Source organism: Lutra lutra, chromosome 11, assembly GCF_902655055.1.
Source record: "Lutra lutra chromosome 11, mLutLut1.2, whole genome shotgun sequence".
NCBI lineage: Eukaryota > Metazoa > Chordata > Mammalia > Carnivora > Mustelidae > Lutra > Lutra lutra.
Window position 1 is genome coordinate 90654163 of NC_062288.1, and position 25063 is coordinate 90679225.

General features: G+C 37.7%; 1 protein-coding gene across 5 annotated transcripts in view; it reads left to right on the top strand.

Annotated features, from left to right (window-relative positions):
• Window positions 1-25063, top strand: part of AGBL3 (AGBL carboxypeptidase 3) — a 56220-nt gene that overhangs the window by 4393 nt on the left and 26764 nt on the right. For 3 of the 5 annotated variants that reach the window (XM_047695277.1, XM_047695276.1, XM_047695275.1), the window contains exons 4-12: window positions 2079-2264; window positions 8012-8119; window positions 11129-11267; window positions 13112-13891; window positions 18115-18277; window positions 19419-19545; window positions 21176-21276; window positions 21512-21624; window positions 22493-22559. In XM_047695277.1, the coding sequence (XP_047551233.1) occupies window positions 2079-2264; window positions 8012-8119; window positions 11129-11267; window positions 13112-13891; window positions 18115-18277; window positions 19419-19545; window positions 21176-21276; window positions 21512-21624; window positions 22493-22559 (1784 nt within the window). Of the gene's footprint in view, window positions 1-2078; window positions 2265-8011; window positions 8120-11128; window positions 11268-13111; window positions 13892-18114; window positions 18278-19418; window positions 19546-21175; window positions 21277-21511; window positions 21625-22492; window positions 22560-22964; window positions 23023-23116; window positions 23346-25063 lie in introns of those variants that run through there. The other 2 variants (XM_047695278.1, XM_047695279.1) reach the window with 2 other exon arrangements.

The following is a 25063-nucleotide window of genomic DNA, read 5'->3' on the forward strand; positions in this document are numbered from 1 at the left end:
TAGACCTTTTTCTTTGCATTTATATACATATCTATACCCATACTCATAGAAAATTTGTAGTACTAGTTTATGGACTTCTTGCCATCCATTTTTTCTTTTTAAAATTTTGCCAGTCTGTCGGAAGAAATGAGGTAACTCACTGTTTTCAACTAACGTTTCCTTTATTGCTGAAGAAATTGAGAACTATTTTATATGCTTGTCTATAGTCACTCTTTTTTTTTAAGCTTTTATTTATTTATTTGACAGACAGAGATCACAAGTAGGTAGAGAGGCAGGCAGAGAGAGCGAGAGGAAGAAGCAGGCTCCCTGCTGAGCAGAGCGCCCGATGCGGGGCTTAATCCTAGGACCCTGAGATCATGACCTGAGCCGAAGGCAGAGGCTTTAACCCACTGAGCCACCCAGGTGCCCCTATAGTCACTCTTATAATGAATTGCCTGTTCACAGTAATCCTTTTTTAATGTTGCTTCCATTATTTAGAATTATTTTGATGTTAAATTTATCATTTATTTATGGCTCTTTATTTTTAAATCGGTTACGCTTCCCTACCCCAAGGTCATCAATATACTCATCTAAGTTTTCTCTAAATACATTGAATTTTGGTATTTAATTTCCCTATAATTTATATTTATGAATAATAAGAGATATAGATCTAATTTTATTTCCTAACTCCTAGCTGTCTTGCCATTTTTGAGTCATACCATAAATTAGAATGTGGTCTGTTCACATATTGAAATAGTAGATGCTTAAAACTGTTGCATAAATGGATCTAAATAACAATTCTGAGGAATAGCAAGGGAAGGTGTTATTATTCCTTATTCACATATAGTAAAATTTATGTTCAGCAAGGCTGCATTAGCCAATCAAAATCGTATAGAAACAAAGTGGTAAAACTCAGTTTGTCTGACTCCTAGTCCAACATACAAAAATAGCTCAAAACTATATCTAGGTAAAAAGCCACATTTGGAGGTAGTAGAACAAGAGGAGTCAGTGAGACAAGTGGAAAACCAAGTATGTGAAAGCTAGGGAGAAAAACCAGAAAGTGTAGCATCGTAAAAGACAAGGTACGTGAGCTTAGGGAGGGGAGATTATCCACATCAATTTGATACCCCACAGCTATCCCATTGAAAGAGATAGGGCCTCTGCACTACCTACTTGGGGCAACCCCATTATATTATATGTGTGTTAATATCTTGGTGTTGTGTCACACAGTGACCCTAGAATGAGAATTGAGAGAAAGTTGTGACTGAGAATTCACAAGCAACCTTTGAGAATATAGAAATGGTGGTGAGGAATTATGGTCATGTGGTATATTAACCTGTTGGACAGATGGTTGCCTCAGTATGATTAAGTAAGACTACAGTAGGGGTGCCTGGGTGGCTCAGTCAGTTATGCGTCTGACTCCAGCTCAGGTCATTATCTGGGGGGTCCTGGGTCTTGGGGTCCTTGGGTCCAGCCCCACATCAGGCTACATGCTCAGCAGGGAGTTTGCTTGTCCAGCTCCCTCTCCCTCTTCCCTAGCTTGTGCTCTTTCAGTCTCTGTTTCAAATAAATAAAATATTGTTTTAAAAAAAGACTCAACAGTAGACTGTTTGCTAGAAAAGCTACAAGAAATAAAATGGTTTTGGAGTAGCATCTAGAATTTAGCATAAATTAATAATATCTGAGATCAACAACTACTTTTTAGCTATTGTGAAGATCAACTGTTATAAAATTTTAATAATAATCTTTTTAAAGATTTTATTTATTTATTTGTCAGAGGGAAAGAGAGAGCGCGTGCACAAGCAGGCAGAGGCAGAGAGAGAAGCAGGCTTCCTGCCAAGCAAGGAGCCCCATGCGGGACTTGATCCTAGGACCCGGGGATCATGACCCAAGCCAAAGGCAGCAGCTTAACCAACTGAGCCACCCAGGCGTCCCTTCAATAGTAATATTATTTTTTTTAATGGTTTGACTTATAAAATGATATCCATAAATACTCGCAAATTAATGGTATTGGAAGGGGAAAAGGAATATATTTAAAAATTAAAGGAATTGGCATTTTGCTTCTTATCTCTCATGATTGTGTTTGAATCTTTTTTCAGCTGACTCTATTAGTGACCCATTTTTCCCCCGAACTACTCAGATACTGTTGGAATATCAACTAGGGAGATGGGTGCCACGTCTTCGTGAACCACGAGATTTATATGGTGTCTCTTCTTCTGGTCCGCTGAGCCCAACACGATGGCCGTACCACTGTGAGGTCATTGATGAAAAGGTCCAGCATATCGGTATGCTCTTAGCAGTTTTGGGAATTCAAATATTAGCAAAAGAACTTTCCAACCTTAATTTTAATGAGGAGACTCATGGTGTCAGAATAGTGCATTCCAAGAGGAATATAACATGAGCTATACGTGTCGTTTAAAATTTTCTAGTGGCCACATTTAAAAAAGGAAAAAGAAACACGTGAAATTGATTTCAAATATGTATTTTATTTAACCCAAATTTATCCAAAATATTTTATTCTTTTTTTCATAGGAAGTCTTGGAAATCTGGTGTGCACTTACACTTGCACTTTAGCTCCGATCAGCCACATTTCAAGCGTTCAGAAGCCACGTGTGCTTAAAAGAGGGACTTAAAACACGTGCCAGGATGTTGTAATTCTAAACAATTCGAAATAACATGACTGTTCCAGTCACGTCCAAACTCCCGTATAAAGTGAGGTCACGGACAGAGCATGCCAGATGGCTGTGCAGTCTAGCTCCTGTTTTCTCCCTATCTCTTGCTCCCCCCCACTGCCACTGAATATCTTTCTTCTCTTCTATTTATTTTTATCCTCTTTTGCCTTTCTTCCTCCCTTTTTTCCGCTTCTCTTCCTCTCTTATTTTTTATATCTTTATGCCCCTCTGTCTTTTTTTCTCTCCTTACCTTCTTTCTGCTTCTTTCCTTTAATGTATGTTTTATGGACCCAAAGAGGGCATATTTTAGTGACTATTTTTACATTTCGGTATGTATGCAGTCCCAAATTTAGTTTTCATTCAGTGTGTTTCAGCCTTGTCTTCCCAGTCCTCACACCCAAATAACAGAAACATTTCCATTTCCCATCACATCCTCAGTGCCACTGTTTTTCACTTTGTGTTGATTGTAGCACATACATTATTGCTGGGTGGAGATCTTATTAGACATTCACTAGCGAATAAAATTAAAAAACAGCTATACTTACTATAATTGTCTCTATTAACTATATTGCTTACTTAAATCAGATGCTACTTGGGCATTCTTATAAACTAAGTTAACTCTTTATATCACCTAGTAAACAGAGAAAGAGGGGAAAGGAGAAGTGCCTCTCTCCCTTTCCCTCTCCCCCTCTCCACATATATATGCTTCAGAAGACTTCAAGTCAAAAGTTCTCAGCTGGGTGTTTATGGCCCTCTGGTCATACGGTCAAGGCAGGCCGTCTGATTCTGCAGATGAAAGCCAGCAGTAAGCAAACTGCCCATGGTGGGTACCAAGGGACTTTCAGACTTCAAATAGCACATTATAAATCTTATCTCCTTATCTCGGCCAACTGTCAAAGCTAGATATCCAGACTTTCCCAGCTATAAAAAGAACTTTTCCAGTTCAGCTACAAATGAACGCTGTCCTACACAACCATATATCTTGAAAGTCTTTCCATATTAGCTCATATATACCAGTCTCTTTTTTTTCATAAATTAGTTCATTATAAACAATACTTTTTTTAACTGGTCTCTTATCAGTGAGTTTTAGATGTTTCCAATTTTTGGCTCTGACAAAGAGAACTTCATGAACATTCTTTTATATGTGTCCTAGTGTGTGTGTGTGTGTGTGTGTGTATGACAGTTGTAGAGTAAATTTCTGGAGTTTCTGGCTAAAAGGATATTACCAAATTGCCCTTCAAAAGGAACTATAACAATGTACAGTCATAAAAAGTTTGTATGAGTGTGGTTGGTGGTCTTCAAGATTACCCTCAGGTTCAATGATTATAGAAGGACTCCTAGAACTCAAAAAAAAAAAAAAAAAAAGCTATTAAACTCATGGTTTTGGTTTATTACATTGAAATCATACATATTAAAATCATCAAAGTTTAAAAAAAATCAGCAAATGCAAAAGGGACATAGACTAGAGTCTAGGAGAGATCAGGTACAAGCTTCCAGTTGTTCCCCCCCAGTGGAGTCTTATAGACAGTGTTTAATACTCCCAGGCACGATGTGATAAGACATATGAGTTTTGCCAGTCAGGAAAGGTCATCCAAGCTTTGGTGTCTGTGGTGTCTTTTGGGGGCTAGTCCTATCTCCATGGAGTACCCATATGGCCGGCCTTAGTTACTCAGTCTCTAGCCTTTCCTGTTAAGGCAGATAGCATGTGGTGTAAGTCCCTTTACCATAAGTCACATTGTTAGCATAAATTATCTGGTATGACCCAAAGCCCCAGGTAGACAGATAGACTCTTACTAAGTAGGATATTCCAAAGTCTGAGAAGTTACCTTCTAGGAGTTTCACAAGGGTGAAATCTTTCTTTGGTGTATACAGAGTTTGGACAACCCAAGCCTGCTGAATTAATCCTTTACTATGCAATGAGAGGACCTGTGTGCCCATAGACTCACAAACACTGTTTAGTTAAACCTGATTTTCAGCAGTCTGATACTGTTTCATATATGTTGTTTTTCAACATGTATATTCTTTATTTATGAGTGACATTGAACATCTTTACATATATGTATTGACTGTTTTAGTTTTTATATTTATTTTATTATGGTAAAAGCACTTAACATGAGGGCTACCCTCAGCAGATGTTTAAGTGTGCAATACAGTACTGTCAGCTAGAGGCACAGAGTTGTTACAGAGCTTATTCATTCTGTATTATTTTTTTATAAGATTTTATTTATTTGACATAGAGACAGCAAGAGAGGAACACGAGCAGGGGGAGGGGGAGAGGGAGAAGCAGGCTTCCCGCTAAGCAGGGAGCCTGACGTGGGGCTCCATCCCAGGACCCTGGGGTCATGAATTGGGCCGAAGGTCTCTTAACAACTAACCACCCAGGCACCCCCATCCTGCATTACTGAAGCTTTGAATGTATTGATTAGTAGCTCCCCATTTTCCCCTCCCATTTGCTCCTGGCCCTGCAACCACCATTGTGCTTTCTGATTCTGAGTTTGACTATTTTAGATACTTTATATAAAGTAGAATTGTGTGGTATTTGCCCTTCTGTGACAGACTGACTTCATTTAGCTGCATGTCCTCAGGATTCATCCATGTTGTTGCATATCGCAGGATTTCCTTTTTTAGGACTGAATAATATTTTTTTTTCTCTCTCTCTCTCCCTGTGCCCTCTCTCTATATACCTTCTTTCCCTCCCTGCCTCCCTCTCCCTATGTGTGTAGCACATTGTCTTTGTATCATTTATCCCTCGATGGACATTCAGATTGTCTCCACATCTTAGCTATTGTGCACAGTACTGCAATGAATGTGGGCGTGCCAGTATCTAATATCTCTTCAAGATCCTAATTTCAGTTCTTTTGGGTAAATACCTAGTGGTTGGACTGCTGGATGATGTGGTCACCTGGGAAATGCAAATTAATACCACATCAAAATACCACTTTACACATACTGGCATAACTGGGGTTGAAATCTGGTACCACGTGTTGATGAGAAATTAAACCCCCAAAAAATTACATTTAAGTGTTAATATAGCAACATTATTCCGAATAGCCAAAAGACTACATTTTACCTTTGAACTTAAACTAAGCACTAAGCAATGATGACAGCGTAGAGCATAAGCCGCCGATGGATGTACCATTGGTTGACAGCTTTGCATTGTTAACTAAAACGGAAGCTATGTATGTCCTAAAGTTTAGAATTCCTACCCCAGGATCTACAACCAAGAGGAATGTGGGCACATGTGTTCCAAGGAACATGTATAAAACTTTTCATAGAACCATTGTTCATAATGGCGTCAACCTGAAACGACCTGAATGTCCATTATAAGTAGAAGTGGATAAATAAGTTATAGCATTTTTTGTAGTAACATATTGCATAGCAATGAATAATGAACAAATTACAGCAACGCTTCACAGGATGGATTGATTTCACAAATATGTGAAAAAAGAGAAGAATGTGTATTATGTAATTCAACTTATATAGGTATAAAAATGGGCAAAACAAAGCTCTAGTTTCATATCAATATCCTATCAATATATTTATGCATATATATGAATACTCAGATTATAAAATTATAAAGGCAGATGAAGCAATTATGTTATGATAAGGTTAATGGTTATAGTTCAAGGGGAAGGAGGAGCAAGTGATTAGAAGGGGGTATGAGTGGGGCCCCTGAGGGGCTGGCAGTGTAATCTTGATCTAAGTGATAGATACTTTGTGATAAAGCACTTCTCATAAGTATAATTCCTCATAAACATTTTGTTTAAACATTTGGTTTATTTCTGGGCATGTGAATTATGGGTAGAAGTATGTTTCAGTAGATTTTTAAAATGAGCACAAGTAATTGGCCAATTCAGAATAGAATCTGGAAATAGACTAACACATTTAAGACTAAATTATTTTTGATAGAGTCACCAAAGCAATCTGGTGGGTAAGTCTTTTTAATAATTGGTGCTCTAGCAACCTGGTGTCGTGTAGAAAAAATAAACCTTGACCTTTACCTTTCTCAGCACACAAAAAAATTAATTCAAGATAGATCACAGGACTAAGCGTAAAAGTTAACATCATAATATTCCTTGAAGAAAACATAGGACAGTATCTTCATAATCAGGATAAGAACAGTTCTAGAGATGACCCAGAAAGAAAAAAGAAATAATGAAAATAAGTTTGACTTCATCAAAATTTAAAACTTCTCATCAAAAGACATAATTAACAAAATGAAAGGGCGAACCACAGTCTAATATTCCCAGCATATATCTTACAAAGAACTTGTATGCAAGCTACATGAATAATTCCTCAAACCAATAATAAAAAGAAAACTAACTGAAAATGGGCAAAAGAGTTGAACAGACATTACATTGCTCAAAGGAAGACATATAATGGCTAATAAATGAGGAAAAGTGTTAAACATGGGAAATGAAAATAAAAAATCACAGAGAGATACCACTTGATACTAGAATGGCAAAATTTTTAAAAATTTTAAAGGCTGATAACTGCAAATATTAAAATATAGAAAAACTGGAACCCTAACACATTGTTGGCATAAGTATAAAACTGTAAAACCACTTCGAAAAAAGGTTCAGCACTTTGTTTTCTTTTTAATAAAAGAAAATATACATCTATGTATTTGTCAAAACTCATTGAACATACAGTTAAGATCTGTACATTGCATTATATGTGATATGTAAATTTAACTAAATTTTAAAAAATAGCCACAGGGGTGCCTGGGTGGGTCAATGGGTTAAGCCTCTGCCTTTGGCTCAGGTCATGATTTCAGGGTCCTGAGATCAAGCCCCACATTGGGCTCTCTGCTCAATGGGGAGCCTGCTTTCCCCTCTCTCTCTCTCCCTGCTGCTCTGCATACTTGTGATCTCTCTGTCAAATAAATAAATAGAATCTTAAAAAAAAAAAAAAAACAGCCACAGTTCTTCATCCATGTATCTTCACTCTTTGTAATGTCATCTTGCATTTCCTGCCATCAAGAAGTGTCCTCTTTTCCCCATCCCTTGAAATGGGATGGCCTGTGATTTGCTTTAGCAAAACCAAGTGTGGCATAAGCAATAGCATGTCATTATTGACCTAGGTCTCGAAAGTCTAAGTACTTCTGCTTTCTCTTAAACCCTGTCCAGCCACCATGGAACAATCCATAGCTAGCTTGCTGGATGGTTGAAAGAGAGAAAGCCTGGATAGGTAGGCCCTGCATAAAACACTAAATATTAGCCTGGATATACCAATGGATAATTTGAAAACATGCAATAAAAAATTTCCTGTTTTATTTTAGGTATTTTTATTCTTTTTATTCTTATTATTTTTATTTATTATTTTAGTATTCAAATCAAGTTTTCTCTTTGTTTTTCCAGATTGGACTCCTCCTTTTCCTGAGCCAGTGTACACCCCAACAGGCCTAGAGATGGAACCCCTTTATCCAAACTCCAAGGAAAACACTGTAGTTTATCTAGCTGAAGACGGTGGGTACATAATGAAACATGTTGCTCTAAAATATAATTTGGTACCTAGATTCATCCCTTAATTATATTTGTTTTGCTATTTATAATGGAAACTGCAGATTACCAGGAAGTCCCTTTCTCCATCACAATGTCTGATTACAGACTGACTGAATTCTGGACTCAGTGCTGATTATATTCTTGACGGTGTATGGCAATTTATGCAAAGTTACTTTAAAATAGAACCTATTGCCCACTACAATGGAGAGTTATATTTAGAAGGAATTATGCTTCACATCAGTTTTCAAAGATCAACCCACTGGAGCGTTCTACAACTATTGCTGCTGCTCTATTTATAGGTCACATTCATGCAATCTGTCAGGTGACCTTTTTACTTCATGCCAGTTTGATAGTTTCTTGAGATTTCATCATAAAAAGGGAAGATACCCCACACTGCAAGTAACATCTAAGATTGTATCTCCGGAAAGTTTTCTTTTTTTTTTTTTTTTTAAAGATTTTATTTATTTATTTGACAGATAGAGATCACAAGTAGGCAGAGAGGCAGGCAGAGAGAGAGGGGGAAACAGGCTCCCTGCTGATCAGAGAACCCAATGCAGGGCTCAATCCCAGAACCCTGAGATCATGACCTGAGCCGAAGGCAGAGGCTTAACCCACTGAGCCACCCAGGTTCCCCACCGGAAAGTTTTCTTAACAGTCAGGATCAATATTTGTACTTGGAGAACCCTAGGAACTCGAAATCTCATATCCGCTTTAGGATAGTATGCTAACAAACATAGATGTCTCAGCCTATAGCCTAACCTTTGTAAGGAAGTATGGGACTCCTGCACAGTTGCACTGTCAGAGTTCTATTTCTTAAGATAACTTCCAGGGAACATATGTATTTTATCTAAAGGGCTTGCAAAACAGAAGAATTTATAAGGATTGTTTTCTATATAGTAAACAATTCTAGAAATCCTATACTCATATATTTTTTAACAACTAGGGTAAAGACGTGCATCTCTGATTTTTTAAATTTAATTTCAAATATTTACGTGGCTAACCTGTCTTAGAACTTCCACACATTTCAATTCTGTGTGTGTGTATGTATATATATATATGTATGTATATATATATACACACACACATATTTTATACATATATATATACACATATATACACATATATTTTTATACATATATATACACATATATACACACACACACACACATACATACATATTTTTTTTCAAAGTCTCCTGTTAATCCCAACATCTGGGTTATCTTGGGGATTGTTGAAAATGTGTGTGTGTGTGTGTGACCATAGATCACATTTTTCCTGCTTTTCTTCATAATTTTAAATTATAATTTAATTTAATTATAATTTAATAATCTTCATAACTTTCCTGCTTTTCTTCATAATTTTTCCTAATCCTATGCAGGACATTGTGAAAGATATGCAGTAGGAGTCTGTATTATGTTCTTTTTAAAAATTATGCCAAATTTTGTTCTGGTAGACAGCTAAGTTGCTGGCAGATTATTTTGCTTCTTTCAGGTTTGGTTTTATTTTTTTATTTTTTATTTTTTTTAAGATTTTATTTATTTATTTGACAGACGGAGATCACAAGTAGGCAGAGAGGCAGGCAGAGAGAGAGGAAGGGAAGCAGGCTCCCTGCTGAGCAGAGAGCCCGATGCGGGGCTCGATCCCAGGACCCCGGGATCATGACCCGAGCCGAAGGCAGAGGCTTAACCCACTGAGCCACCCAGGTGCCCCTGGTTTTGTTTTTTTAATTTACTTTTTTAAATTTTATTCATTTATTTATTTGAGAGAGAGAGAGAACATGGGGAGCAGCAGAGGGAGAGGGAGTGGGCTCTTTCCCAGGACCCTGAGATCATGACCTGAGCCGAAAGCAGACTCTTAACCAACTGAGCCACCAACCCTGGTTTTATTTTATTTTATTTTTTAATAAGGACAGATCTATTTTCATTTTGTCTTAGTCATTTAGTCCTAGGTCATTGTCCTTGCCCCTGGATGTGGTACTTACACCTAACATGCAGCCTTTCTGGAGCCGTGATTGAGTGGCTGAGGTATTCAATGAAGTCTTTCCATTCTAAATGGTTTAGAATTACAGTATATTCCAGAATGGTATATCTGATATCTCAGCCCCACAGTAACACTCTCTTACCTTGTTGAGTCTCACCCTGTGCTTCTACAGCCAAGCCCCCAGCCAAGGACTAGGGAACCACCATGTAGACTGTTGAGGCCCTTCGTCTATGTAGCTTTCTTCTCCCTGGTGTCCTGCCTTAGACATTTCAGCAGCCCCACGCAACTTCCTTGCCTCCTCAGCTCAGTAAGACTGCTTCACTGCTATCCGTAAGTGCCACCCTTTTAAGATGTAGTTAGTGTTCCCAGGAAGAAAGCCAGGGTTAGACATGGCCTTACTTGATGTATTTTTTTTTTCAAACCCTCTGTATAGTTCTAGTCTATATGTTATTCAGATGTGTGAAAACAGCTCATTTTCTTTGGCCCAGCTTTATAGCTAGTTATAGTGGAAGGGCTAGTTCAGATCCAATTACTCCATAATAATCAGAAGCAGAATAAATATTTTTAATGTGAGAAAAGTACATGAATTTATTTTGGGCATTGCTTTTCCAGTCTGAATACACTTAGACTTTCTTATTTCAACAAATCTGTATATTAGTGGCAAATTACTTTAAAATTTAAAATCCTTAGTGACACTTCAATTAGAACGTGTTTCCAAATTCTGTGCAGAATAATCTGTATACTTTATTTTTTTTTAAAGATTTTATTTATTTATTTGACAGAGAGATCACAAGCAGGCAGAGAGGCAGGCAGAGAGAAAGGAGGAAGCAGGTTCCCTGCTGAGCAGAGAGCCCGATGTGGGGCTCAATCCCAGGACTCTGAGATCATGACCTGAGCCGAAGGCAGCAGCTTAACCCACTGAGCCACCCAGGCGCCCCTGTAATCTGTATACTTTAGACACGGCTTGACATTACGGTCTTCTTCTGCCATCAGCTTACAAGGAGCCCTGTTTTGTGTACTCCCGAGTAGGGGGTAACCGAACACCCCTGAAGCAGCCTGCGGACGACTATAATGATACTTTGACGTTTGAAGCAAGGTTTGAGAGTGGAAATCTGCAGAAGGTAGTCAAAGTGTAGGTTTTAATTATTTTTATTTGAAGAGCTAGACTGTCAGCTGTTTATTGTTTCCTGTATTAGGTACATTAAAGTTGTAGTAGTCCTAAATGAACTGCAGTTCCCTGAGGTATGATGCCAATTGGAGATGATTTTAAAGGGGGTACAAAAGATTCACATTCTGGACTCACTCTGAACTTGAGTCAAACAGGTTTCTGTACTGTACATTTTTTTAAAGATTTTATTTATTTATTTGACAGAGATCACAAGTAGGCAGAGAGGCAGGCAGAGAGAGGAGGAAGCAGGCTCCCTGCGGAGCAGGGAGCCTGATACAGGGCTCGATCCCAGGACCCTGGGATCATGACCTGAGCAGAAGGCAGAGGCTTTAACCCACTGAGCCAGCCAGGCGCTCCTGTACTGTAAATTTTTAATATACCAGTATGAACTGTCCTAGAGACACATGCACACTGCTTCTCAGACTTTTTAATGGAATAATATTTGAGATGAATGTTCCATTAGATATGTTTGGGAACATGAATCTATCCAAGGGCATTCTTTTTTTTTTTTTTTAAAGATTTTATTTATTTATTTGACAGAGAGAGATCACAAGTAGACAGAGAGGAAGGCAGAGAGAGAGAGAGAGAGAGAGAGAGAGGGAAGCAGGCTTCTTGCTGAGCAGAGAGCCCGATGTGGGACTCGATCCCAGGACCCTGAGATCATGACCTGAGCCGAAGGCAGCGGCTTAACCCACTGAGCCACCCAGGCGCCCCTCCAAGGGCATTCTTTAAGAGATTTTTTACTATAAAAAAACTTAAGTACAGAGAATAATATAGTTCTCCATTAACCATCATCTACCCATCACCTAGATGCAACTACTATGGTTTTGATTATTCACTTCACCTAGTCATAGGTCACTGTTGATAACACAAACATACACACAAAGGAAGTACATAGTGCTGATGGAATAGGTTACTTTACAAGTGAAGACTTTACTTGGTAAAGTCACAATGACCCCAGTAAGATCGTGTGTGTATATGTGTAGAAAACAAATGTACCAGTAAAATTATTTTTACCTTTACGTAATTTCAGTGACTAAGTATGGGGAATGCAAATAGTTAGTAAAGACAGTCCTCGAAGAGTTTCAAATTTTTTAATGTATGTGGTTGTATTAACTTATATGTTTTTTTGTTTTTTGTTTTTGTTTTTTTTTAAAGATTTTGTTTATTTATTTGACAGACAGAGATCACCAGTAGGCAGTGAGGCAGGCAGAGAGAGAGAGAGGAGGAAGCAGGCTTCCGGCTGAGCAGAGAGCCCGATGCGGGGCTCGATCCCAGGACCCTGGGATCATGACCTGAGCCGAAGGCAGAGGCTTTAACCCACTGAGCCACCCAGGCGCCCCTTAACTTATATGTTTTAAATCTTTCTCAGTGATAGTATCTCAGATCCCTAGAGTCTGAATCTAATAGAAAACAGGAATATATATCTGAAGTTAAAAAAGGAACATTGGACTTTAATTCAGTTTCAAGAGCACTTTAATCACTTCTTTTATAGGAAACATAATTGGGTTGAAATATAGACTTTTTTATCAAACGCCCATTTTAATGTACTCTCTTGATTTACAAAAAAAAAAAAAAAGGCTTTAGAGAATTAACACAGAAGCAGTGTCACATCCAATAAAAAAGAAAATTCCAAAATTTTTATCTTTTACAATTACTTGCTATTGGATGCTGCCTAAATAAACAGCTTCAGGGGAAAAGGCTTTCTGTGAACAGGTAAAAATAAAATAATTTTCCTATTTAATTTAAACTTGAATGTCATTTTTACATTTTTATGTGTTTCTTTTTCCTTCCTTTCCTTGTATTAGGGCAGAATATGAGTACCAGTTGACCCTGCGCCCTGACCTCTTCACAAATAAACACACCCAGTGGTACTATTTCCAAGTCACTAATACCCAAGCAGGAATAGTCTACAGATTCACTATCATTAATTTCACTAAGCCTGCTAGTCTTTACAATCGGGGTATGCGCCCACTGTTTTACTCTGAAAAAGAAGCTAAGACTCACAATATTGGCTGGCAGAGAATAGGAGACCAAATCAAGTATTACAGGAACAACCAGGGACAAGAGGGGCGCCATTATTTCTCTCTCACATGGACATTTCAATTCCCACACAACAAAGACACCTGCTACTTTGCTCACTGCTATCCATATACTTACACCAACCTGCAGGAATACCTTTCTGCTATCAATCACGACTCCGTACGGTCCAAGTTTTGTAAAATACGTGTCTTGTGCCACACAATGGCTAGGAACATGGTGTATGTATTAACGATCACCACTCCCTTCAAGAACACTGACTCAAGAAAGCGAAAGGCTGTGATTTTGACTGCAAGGGTCCATCCAGGAGAAACCAACAGCTCTTGGATCATGAAAGGCTTCCTAGATTATATTTTAGGAGACTCGAGCGATGCGCAGTTGCTTCGGGACACTTTCATCTTCAAGGTGGTACCCATGCTGAATCCAGATGGTGTGATTGTGGGAAATTATCGTTGTTCCTTAGCTGGACGAGATTTAAACCGTAACTATACATCTCTCCTGAAGGAATCCTTTCCTTCTGTTTGGCATACCCGGAACATGATCCATAGGTAAAACAAGCCTCGAATTACCTCTCTGCTTATTTAGTAAACTTGGTAGTGAGATTTTCGCTCCTACCATCCCATTCCTTTTACTCTAGCTTTTAATCGCTTAACTGATAGTTTAACTATAGCTACTTAATTTTTTCCCATTCTCTCCACTCTTCTCTCTGGCTTTATGCCACTGGATTCACTAGCCTTTTCTTAAATAATGAATAAACTTCTGGAACATTTTAATTGCTTTGTGAAACTAATAGTGAAATTCCATTATCCCAAATCTGTTTTCTTGCTAAAGGTGACGCTGATACTTAGTTTGGGATGCTTGAGTCTCTTACATGTGGAAATTAATTCTGTCTCACAGGGCTTCCTGGCACTATGTTGATCGTACATTGCTCTTTGATGAGGCTTTTTTTATTGTTTTTAATTTTAATTCCAGTATGGTTAGCATACAATGTTATATTAGTTTCAGGTGTACAATATAGTGATTCAACGATTCTGTACATTACATAATACTTATCATGATAATTGTACTCTTTATTAAGATAAGTCTTGGGGCATCTGGGTGGCTCAGTGGATTAAGCCTCTGCCTTCAGCTCAGGTCATGATCCCAGGGTCCTGGGATCGAGCCCCACATCTGGCTCTCTGCTCAGTGGGGAGCCTGCTTCCTCCTCTCTCCTCCCCCCCCCACCGTGATCTCTGTCAAATAAATTTTTGAAATCTTTAAAAATGAAAAGATAAGTCTTTTTGACTATCAGGTTACATAGTCATTAAAACTTTGATAAATAGTCTTATTTCCCCCAGAAAAAAATTAAATAGCTTTAAATTTTCCAAAGAACCCAGAACTGTAAATGCGCATAGTATTTAAATATTTGTTGAGTGGGTGAATTCTTTAATAGTTTCAGGTGATAACAGCCAAAAATAGGTATGTGCTAGAGCAAAAAGATTTATTAGAGTCACAACCGCATTCCCAGTCCAAAGCCCCCTAGCCTTTTTGGCTAAGAGAGTGGAGTGGAGTTAAAATATCAGATTGGAATCCTACTATATCATTTACTAACAACCATTTTTTGCCTTCCCAGATATGTGACCTTGAGCAATTTAAAAGCAAATCTAAACCTCAGTTTTCTCTTCTATCAAATGGTAATAATAATACTTAGAGGCAGGAGGATTAAATGAGAGAATCATTAATAAAGTGCCCAGAATAAAATATGGAGCATTGCAAGCTCTAAATGTATTTAGTGTTAAGTAAAAAGTTGTTAATGAATCAGATATAGATGTAAAAACTCTTTGTAAACTCTTCAGGATTATTCAAATATTTACAGTAATAAGTACTATTATACAGAGTGTTTATATCCTGATCCCAGGGTTACCAGAACCCCCAGTGTAGGTACAAGAACCCTGTTTCAGGGCTAAGGCCCTCAAGGATACCTCCAGTCCGTCAGAGTTGCTGACAGGCTTCAGAAGTACCTAGAAGCATGGCCCCAGCTGTCCCAGTTCAGCCTCAACTTTCACTTCCACGTTAATCCTTTTATCTGCTTATTCAGGGAGGGAGTGAAATGCAGATCCCCACAGAAAGGACTGAAAACTGTTTCCATACCCATCACAAACATGGACTCCAGGATTCCCTGCAATTATCTGAGAAATGTTAAGTGATAAAAACAAAAAACAGAAACAAAAAAACCACCCATGACTTCTTTATGTAACTGAGGATGGCAAACAACAAAAAGACAGTGAAGTGCAATGTGGTATCCTAGATTGGATTCTGGAACAGAAAAGGTATTAGTGGCAAACTAGCGAAATCCAAGTAAGATTGGGAGTTTAGTTACTAGTAATGAACCAATGTTGGTTTCTTCGTTTTTGAACACTGTACCATGGTTATTGAATTTGTTAACATTAGGGAAAATGGGGTGAGGGATATATGGAAACACTCTATTTTTTGCAAATTTTCTGTAATCTAAAATTATTCCAAAATTTTATATATATATTTATATATATGATATATATATCATATATATAAATATCAGTTTCCTTTTATATATATAAAAGGAAACTGATTAGCAATATCTGTATCTACTTAGTGCTCTTTGACTTTAAGGGTCCCTGGTCCAACACAAGAAGGAATATAGGCCAAGGCCCTTTGGCTTGTCTCTATGGAAAATACTTTAAATGTCTCCATTCTCAGATTGCCTTGTAAGAAGGTTAAGGTAGGAATCCATTCAGTTAGTTTCAGGAAGACTTCCAAGAAAGAAAATACCTTAATGAAATTAATCATAGTTAGGTAAGAATAAAAAGTCACATGTGTTGGAAGGCAAGCAGCTAAGATTTAGTATATTTAAAGAATATGAGAATTTTTTAAAAAAAGGATATGAGAATAAAGAAAGAGTGGATTTTTAGTATAGGATGCTTAGTATAAGATACTTAGACTATCTTAACCTGTGGGTAAGAAAAAAGACCCAAGCTATTTCTCAGGTGATTTAAATTCATGTGAAATTAGACCCTTTGGAAGTAATGAGATATCCTACGGAATTACTGAGAAGTTTATTCTGATTTACCTGTAAGAAACTGAAAGATCATTAAAAGTGGGGAAATGCCGGCTAAAAAATGTTCAGCATATTTCATATTTAAGGCCCTAACGTGATAATCTTGCTTTATAATCCACTTCTAAAAACTTAAAATGATATTTTAGTGGCTTTATGTCAGTCTTGTGTTATCAATTAGAATTTATTGGGCACCAAATAAGAAAAGGGCAGTCAATTAATACATGTAACAGACCTCACTTTGAATATTTTGATTTTAGGTTTTAATGTTTTTGTTATGAAAGTAATACATTTCATATTACTACAAATACCATTGCTAACATTTTTGTATTTATCCTTCCAGATATAACAAATAGTGTATGTAATATTGGTTAAGTAGTATAATGCATAAAGTTTAGAAATATGAAAAAAGGCAAAACCCATCATTCTACCACCTTAATACCACCACTTTTTTTTTTATCTTTTTAAAGCCTCTCCATTAGTTTTTTTTTTTTTTTTTTTAATTTATTTATCAGAAAGAGAGAGAGAGCACAAGTAGGCAGAGTGGCAGGCAGAGGCAGAGAGAGAAGCAGGTTCCCCACCGAGCAAAGAGCCCAATGCAGGACTCGATCCCAGGACCCTGGGATCATGACCTAAGCTGAAGGCAGCAGCTTAACCGACTGAGCCACCCAGGCATCCCTAGTTATTTCCACCAATCAGTTTGGGGGCTTATTTTATTTTTTTAAGATTTTATTTATTTATTTGTCAAAGAGAGAGCCTGGCAGGCAGAGGGAGAAGGAGACGGCTCCCCGCTGAGCAAGAAGCTGGATATGGGACTCAGTCCCAGGACCCTGGGATCATGACCTGAGCCAAAGGCAGATGCTTAACTGACTGAGCCACCCAAGCATCTCTGGGGGCTTATTTTTTATTGCTTGAATATTGATCATGTGCCTAAGTTATACAAGCTAAGAATTGTGCTCCTAAGAAATGTGTAATAATTTCCTTATTTATTAGAAATTTACCAGAAAAAAATTCAAATTTTGGTACCATTTTTCTCACTTTAATCAAGGGTCGTATAATAATTGGTTCAGCACCAGGTTGTCAGGTTCTCAATTTTTAACAAATATTTGGATACTTGTGTGCATAGCACTGTTCTAGATGATTTGAAGCATTTCTTACCCTCAACAAGATTAAGTATCAAAAATATAAAGACTTTCCAAGGTGAGTCTCAAGCAAATGGTACCAATATTATGTGCTATAGGACTTCAAAAAAAGAAAAACCTGTGGCCTTCACTAGTCAGGAAGTGAGACATGAAGTCAGCCTTGAGGGATGAGGGGCAGTATTTGCACTCATGGAAATGAAGAAAGAAGGTATTGGACTCAGAAAGAGTCTCTCTGAAAGCTAATGGGCAAAGTAGGAGTGAGCTGTTTCCTTTGTACGATGGAAAACCAGAATAATAAAGCAGAGGGATCCTGTTGGAGAGTCTTGGGAGTAAGGCAAATTTTGTCCTTGTAATGGAAGGTAAGCATTCATATTTTATATATAGCTAATGGGAAATTATTATAGATGTCTTTTTAAGAATATACGGTCAGGATAAGAGAAAGAAAGAAAGGATATAAGAAATTCTATTTATTTGGATAGTAGACTTGTAAATCCATAGAAAAATGCAGAGTTAAAATTTAGTAACTCCTTGTAACTTATTCTTTTTTTTTTCTCGGTAGACTGATGGAGAAACGAGAGGTTATTTTATATTGTGACCTTCATGGCCATAGTAGAAAAGAGAACATCTTCATGTATGGCTGTGATGGTAGTGACAGGTGTAAGGCATTATACTTACAGCAACGGATCTTTCCACTTATGCTGAGCAAAAATTGTCCAGATAAAGTAAGACCATTTAAAATTTTTAACTTTTTCTTTATTACATGTTGCCCACCTGAGACTGCAGAATAGATCACCGTATTCGGTAAATTGCTTTTTTATTGAGTTCTTTTGATTGGTTTATACAAATGACCATAAAAAAGCAATTATATGGAATGTTTAGTGACCAATAATTTGAAATGTGAAGAAAAAAAATGTGCCTTATCCTACCACTATACCTAATGATAAAAGACTGTTTTCCTCCTAAGGTTCCTCCCAAGGCCAGGATAGCCACCCTCACCCCTTAATATTCAGCCTTGTGCTGGAGGTTCTAAGTGCTGAAAGGCAAGAGAAAGAAAGAAAAGGCAGACACTTTGGAATAAAGGGGACATGACTGCCTTCATAGAAAACCCAAAGTAATGCACCAAAAACCCTCCTAGAACTAACAAGTGAGTTTAGCAATGTCCTACCTGACAAGGTCCCCCCTCAGATATGAACTACATTTCTATATACTCACAGTGAATGTTGGAAACCAAAACTGAAAACGGTGCCGTTTACTGTAGCTTCAAAATGAATACTTGTGACTGCAAAGAAATAAGGGAGTTTTTTAGAGGTGATGGAATTGTCCTATATCCTGATTTGTGATAGTGGCTACACAAATCTATACATGTGTCAAAGTCCTAGAATGCAACACAATTTAATTTTATTGTAAATTTTTAAAATTGCAAAAACTTTGAGACTAACGTTATAACAGTCTTTCAGGACAACTTTCCAGTGATCGAGCTTGTGAAAATAAAGCATCCTTGTCTTATTCAAAACATCTACATTAATCTTTATTCCTAAACATATTTAAGCCCTTTCCTATAAGTTTTTTAAAGTATAAGAGCTTATTCCAACAGTATCAAGAATTAATCCGTGGTTTTTGAATGCATATGTTACATATAAAAAGTAAAATTTATTGCCAGTGTTTTCAAATCTGTACTTCTGAGAAATGTAAATATATCGTCCTTAAAATGTTATTTCCTCTGGTTTGGAACTAAAAGCAGCCCCTGAAGCTTTAGAGAGAATTACTGCATATGCACTACTTTCTCTTTTTCAACCCTACTTCCTGAGAAAGATATTGTACTCAGGAAAACACATTTTCTCATTTTTATTTGCTTCTTTTTAGTTTTCATTCTCAGCTTGCAAATTTAATGTTCAGAAGAGCAAAGAGGGCACAGGAAGGGTAGTAATGTGGAAAATGGGAATCAGGAACAGCTTTACCATGGAGGCTACTTTTTGTGGATCTACCCTGGGTAAGACCAAGTGTTCTCATTCACGGCTCTCAGAGCTTTAAGCCAAGGAAAAAAATTTTTTTTCAAGATTTTATTTATGTATTTGACAGAGACACAGCAAGAGAGGGAACACAAGCAGGGTGAGTGCGGGAGGGAGAAGCAGGCTCCCTGCTGACCAGGGAGCCCTATGCGGGGCTCAGTCCCAGGATCCTGGGAACATGACCTGAGCCAAAGTCAGACGCTTAACAACTGAGCCACCCAGATGCCCCTAAAGAAACCTTTTTTAATGTGATATTAATAATGTGGATAATGTGATAGTGGACACTTTCTTCCCACTTACATGCATGCTGGTGTCCAATCGCTTCTATATATAGGATGAACAAACTATACCACTCTGTGTATCTCCATCTCACCATTTCCCTTTGTTTAGGAAACAAAGTGTTAGACTATAGCTAGAATACCCAATTGGTTATTTAATGATCTAATAAATACTTTTGCTTTTTAATTAATTACTTTAATTACTTTTGCTTTTAAGAAGGAGTCCGTACAGATGACTCAGGATTTCAAGAAAAAGCAATGCTCATGCTTAAAATACAAGGATAGAAATGTTTTTGGTGGATTTGCTATTTATAAGTCAAAGTAGACTAGGTGTGTTGGGGTTCTTTGAGAGAGTAAATATATATTTTAATGGAAGTACTTGGTTCCTTTAACTAAAAATAAAAGCATGCTCTCTAGTCCCATTTAAGAAATCTTTTTTTTAAAGATTTTATTTATTTATTTGACAGAGAGATCACAAGTAGGCAAAGAGGCAGGCAAAGAGAGAGGGGGAAGCAGGCTCCCTGCTGAGCAGAGAGCCCAATGTGGGGCTCAATCTCAGGACCCTGAGACCATGACCTGAGCCCAAGGCAGAGGCTTAACCCACTGGGCCACACAGGCACTCCTCATTTAAGAAATTTTTTTTTTTTTTAAGATTTTATGTATTTATTTGACAGAGATCACAAGTAGTCAGAGAGGCAGGCAGAGGGGGAGAGGGAAGCAGGCTCCCTGCTGAGCAGAGAGCCCGATGTGGGGCTCCATCCCAGGACCCTGAGATCATGACCTGAGCCGAAGGCAGAGGCTTAACCCACTGAGCCACCCAGGCGCCCCTAAGAAATGTTTTAGTCACATCTCGTTGACCCTTAGAATACTCCATATTAAGAAAATTGTTACATTTTTAGAAAATTTATTGACTCAAAGGAAAGCGCTAGAAATCCACACATATATTTTCTGTCTTTTAAAGCGCTTTGAAACTGATATAACACTATCTATGATGATGAAAACATTAAAATATTTACCCAAGGTTTTCACTAAGTGATTATGAGTGTGTTTATAACTGGTAACCAAGTATTCCATAATTTCTTACTCAATCTTCTTCTGCCTTACGACACAGACTATTATGTGTTAAGTCAGCTTTCATCCAGATGCGGAGAGAAGAGGGAAAGCAGTAAGCTGTTAAATGACCTGCCCCAGAGAAGAAAATCCAAAGGACAGGATATAGAATCATATCAGATATTTTGTTTATTTATGCTTTCTCCTTTACAATTTAGGCCCACCTGTTAAGGACAAATGATTAACTCATCCTCAATGGTGGATAAACTTATTAATGTTTTAGGTAATAAACGGGGCACTCATTTCAACACAAAAGACTTGGAGTCAATGGGATATCATTTTTGTGATTCTCTCTTGGACTATTGTGATCCAGACCGAACCAAGGTAAGCAAAGTCCATTTGGTAATGCATCAAACTCAAGTTTATGAGATAACATAACCTAAGGGTCTATGGCAGTTTTTTGTTTTGTTTTGTTTTGTTTTGTTTTAATATCCTAACAGTGTTTGAGGTTTCTGGTACTTGATGTCCCCATAGCTATTGTTGCAGGGGTCTATAAATATTCAGTTCATTTAATTAGGAAATAGAGTTAATTTGTAATTAATTTATCATTTTCCCCTAGTATTATCAGTGCCTGAAAGAATTAGAAGAAATGGAAAAACATATAAATTTGGAAAAAATCCTTGAGGATTCAGATACTTCTCTGAAAGAAATGACACTGGATCTAGACTCTAGGTAAGCCAAGATGGTGGATAGAACATAATTTGTTGTGCTGTGTTTCTGTGCTCTTTATAGTAACAGGAGGATATAAAATTCTCAGTCTCAACTGAAAATCCCAACTATAGGTGGAGGAAAATTTCTTCCACACATTTTACTTTGCTCCAACTTCATTAAGACTTCAGTTATTGACTTGAGTAATATTAATTGAGCATCTATTATGTCTCATACATGAAAGACATACTCAAATTGTTTTTAATGCTGACATTACCCACAGAGAATTGACGCATTTATAGAGATGCCACATACATACTCTAAATCAGCAAATAATAAATGCAAAATTTAATGCAAAGGAAATGTTGTTGGAAGAATGAAGGTGCTAATTTTGTACAGTTTCCTATAGGAAAAACAGAACAAATGTTTGATTCCTTTCCTTTATTTATAAATTTTCAGACTTTGATTAGTGCCCCTGCACCTCCAGAGGTGACTAATAAGTTTGTTTGTGGCAGGAAAGTATCATTTTGAACTCATGGATTTGTTTCTATTTGATGTGTTCCAATTTCAGTCATTTTTCTTCTAATACTCTGAGATGCCTAGAACTATGACATCTACACTTTGTAATATTTGCAAATTTATTTGTAATGTTTACCTTTGTAAACATTCTTCTTAAAATTAGAACATTTCTACCATTCCAATAATATGGTAAAAACAACAGCTAAAATTTTAAAATGCCGCCAAAATATTGTTGTTTATTATTATTTTTAATACTCATAATATAGATCAAATTAATAAATCGATCATTGTAAATGTGAATAAATATAAATATGAATAATAATGAAAATAACGTAATTATTATATCAAAGTTATTTATTATTCTTTCTTGCAGTAGCCGAGGCTCTGACAGTTCAGAATCCAATGAGTCTCAGACTTATCTTCTCAAGTTGACTTCTCAGGTATGATTAAGAATCTCTGCCTGTGGTATGGATGTATTGAATGGGTACTCTCCTTACTGTGACTAACAATCAGACAAAAATACGCTTGCAGTTACGTAATTACTGTATAGCAGTAACTGTTACTTCCTGATTAGGTGACATTATCTCTAAATCATAGAATTTTCTATCCTTAGGATTTGTAAACCCTTACTTTAAAGATCCAGAGAACGAGTTTCTCAAAAGCCACATCATCTGTAAATGAGAGTTAGCATAAGTAGCATAACATAACATACATCACCTGACTACAAATTCAATGTCCATTTATTCTTTTATTTAACAACTATATATTGAGCTTCAGCTATGTGTTGGGGATAGAGCAGTGGAAAAAAATGAGACAAAAATCTTCTTTCATTGCTTTTATTCTAGTTGGTGGAAATAAAGAAATGATGAGAAATAAGTAAAATATTTGCTGTATCAGGTCATGGTAAGTGCATAAGAAGGAAATTAGAAGAGGAGGAGGAGGAGGGAGTTCAAGTGGTGTTACGTACTGAATGTTTATGCCCCCACCAAATACACAGGTTGAATACCCTCAATGTGATGGTATTAGGAGGTGACTAAGACAAGCGACCATGACAAACTGAGACACTGCTCTCTTAGGACCGAGTGTGCGATGCTGCTGTGACAACATCTAAAAATGTGGCGCCGGCTTTGGAACTGGATGATGGGTAGAGGCTGGTAGAGTTTTGAAGTGCGTGTTACAAAATGCTGATATTGCCATGAAGGCACTTCCAAAGGTGACTCTGGTAAGGGCTCAGAAAGGAAAGAAGGGGAGCAAGTGTCCATCTTCTTAAAGAATACACAAATAATCATGTACAGAACCTTGGTAAAAATATGAACATTAAAGGTAATCTTCATGAAGTCTCAGAAACAAACATGTTATTGCCTGATGGAGAAAATTTTAATCCTGACTATAAAATGGTCAAAAATTTGGCTGAATTGTGGTTGTGTTCTATTGTTTTGTGGAAGATAGAACTTGTGAGTGATAAAATTGCATATTTAGCTGAAAAGATTTCTTTGTAAAGTGTTGAAGAGCAGCTTGATTCCTCCTGACTGCTTATAGTGAAATACAAGGAGAGATAAGAAGGAATTGTTAAGCCAAGAGGAACCAGAGGGTGAAGATTTAAGAAATTCTCAGCCTGCAGTATTACAAAAAATAGGAACGTGTGTTCAGAAGAGAAGAGTAAGGGTGTGAAGATCACCTAATTGTTAAGCAGGTTAGTGTGAGCATGAGCCACAGAACTAATCGAATCAGCCACCCCATCAGGAAAACTGCCAGTTTGAACTAAAGCAGTGAGAGAGAGGACAGAATGAAGGAAGGGTTTACAGTATGGTACCATAGGTCTATTTGCAAAAGCGCAATGTTCTGCAAGACAAGAGAAAAAAAAAGGCCTCAAAGGGAACTAAGAGTTCATTCAGGCCACCACCACCTAGATTTCAACAAGCTAGAGGATAAATGGCCTTTAACAGAGGCCATGGAGGCAGGCTGCCTGGAGCCGCGGGCCGCATCATGGGCAGTGCCCTGGCAGAGAGCCGCACAGGAGCAGCAGCCTGCCGAGCTGCAGGACGATGTTGCCACCTCAGTGGGTCCAGATGACAGAGCATTGAGCCAGAGAGGATGAGTGTTGAGCCCTAAGATCTTTGTTGAGTTTGCCTTGCCAGATTTTGAGTTTATTTGGGACCCATCGCCCTCTCTTTCTTTTCTGACTCCCCCTTTGGGAATGTCTGTCCTGTGCTATCCCACCGCTGTATTTTGGAAACACATAACTTGGAATGGGATGGGATGGAATGAATGTATTTTTCATGAGAGAAGGACTTGAATTTGGTGAGCCCAGGGACAGAATGCTATACCTGAATATTTCTATCTCCCCCCAATTCATATGTTGAAATTATAATGCCCAATATAATAGTGCTAGAAGGTGGGCCCTTTGGGAGGTGATTAGGTCATGAGGGCAGAGCTCTCTGGATGATTTAGTACCTTATAAAAGAGACTCCAGAGAGATCCCTAACCCCTTCTACCACGTAAGGATACAATAGGAGGTCTGTGGCCCAAAAGAGCGCACTCACCTGACCATATTGCCACAATGGTCTCAACCTTTACCCTGGAGAACTATGAGAAATAAATTTCCTTTACTTTAAGCCAACCACTCTGTGGTATTTTGTTATAGCAGCTGAATGGAGTAAGACAGATGTATTAGTTTTCTATTCCTGAGTAACAAATCACCGCAAGCAGTAGCTTAAAACCTCGCAGATACTTATTATCACACTGTTTCTGTGAGGCAGGGCTTCGGGAGTGGCTTCGCTGGATGCTTCTGTCTAAGGTCTCTCAAAAGAGTATAGTGAAGGTGTTGGTCAAGCTATGGTCTCACCTGAAGACCTGAGGAAGGATACACTTTTAATCATACTTACATAGTTGTTGACAAAATTCAGTTCTTCGGAGGCTGTTGGGCTAACGACCTCAGTCCCTT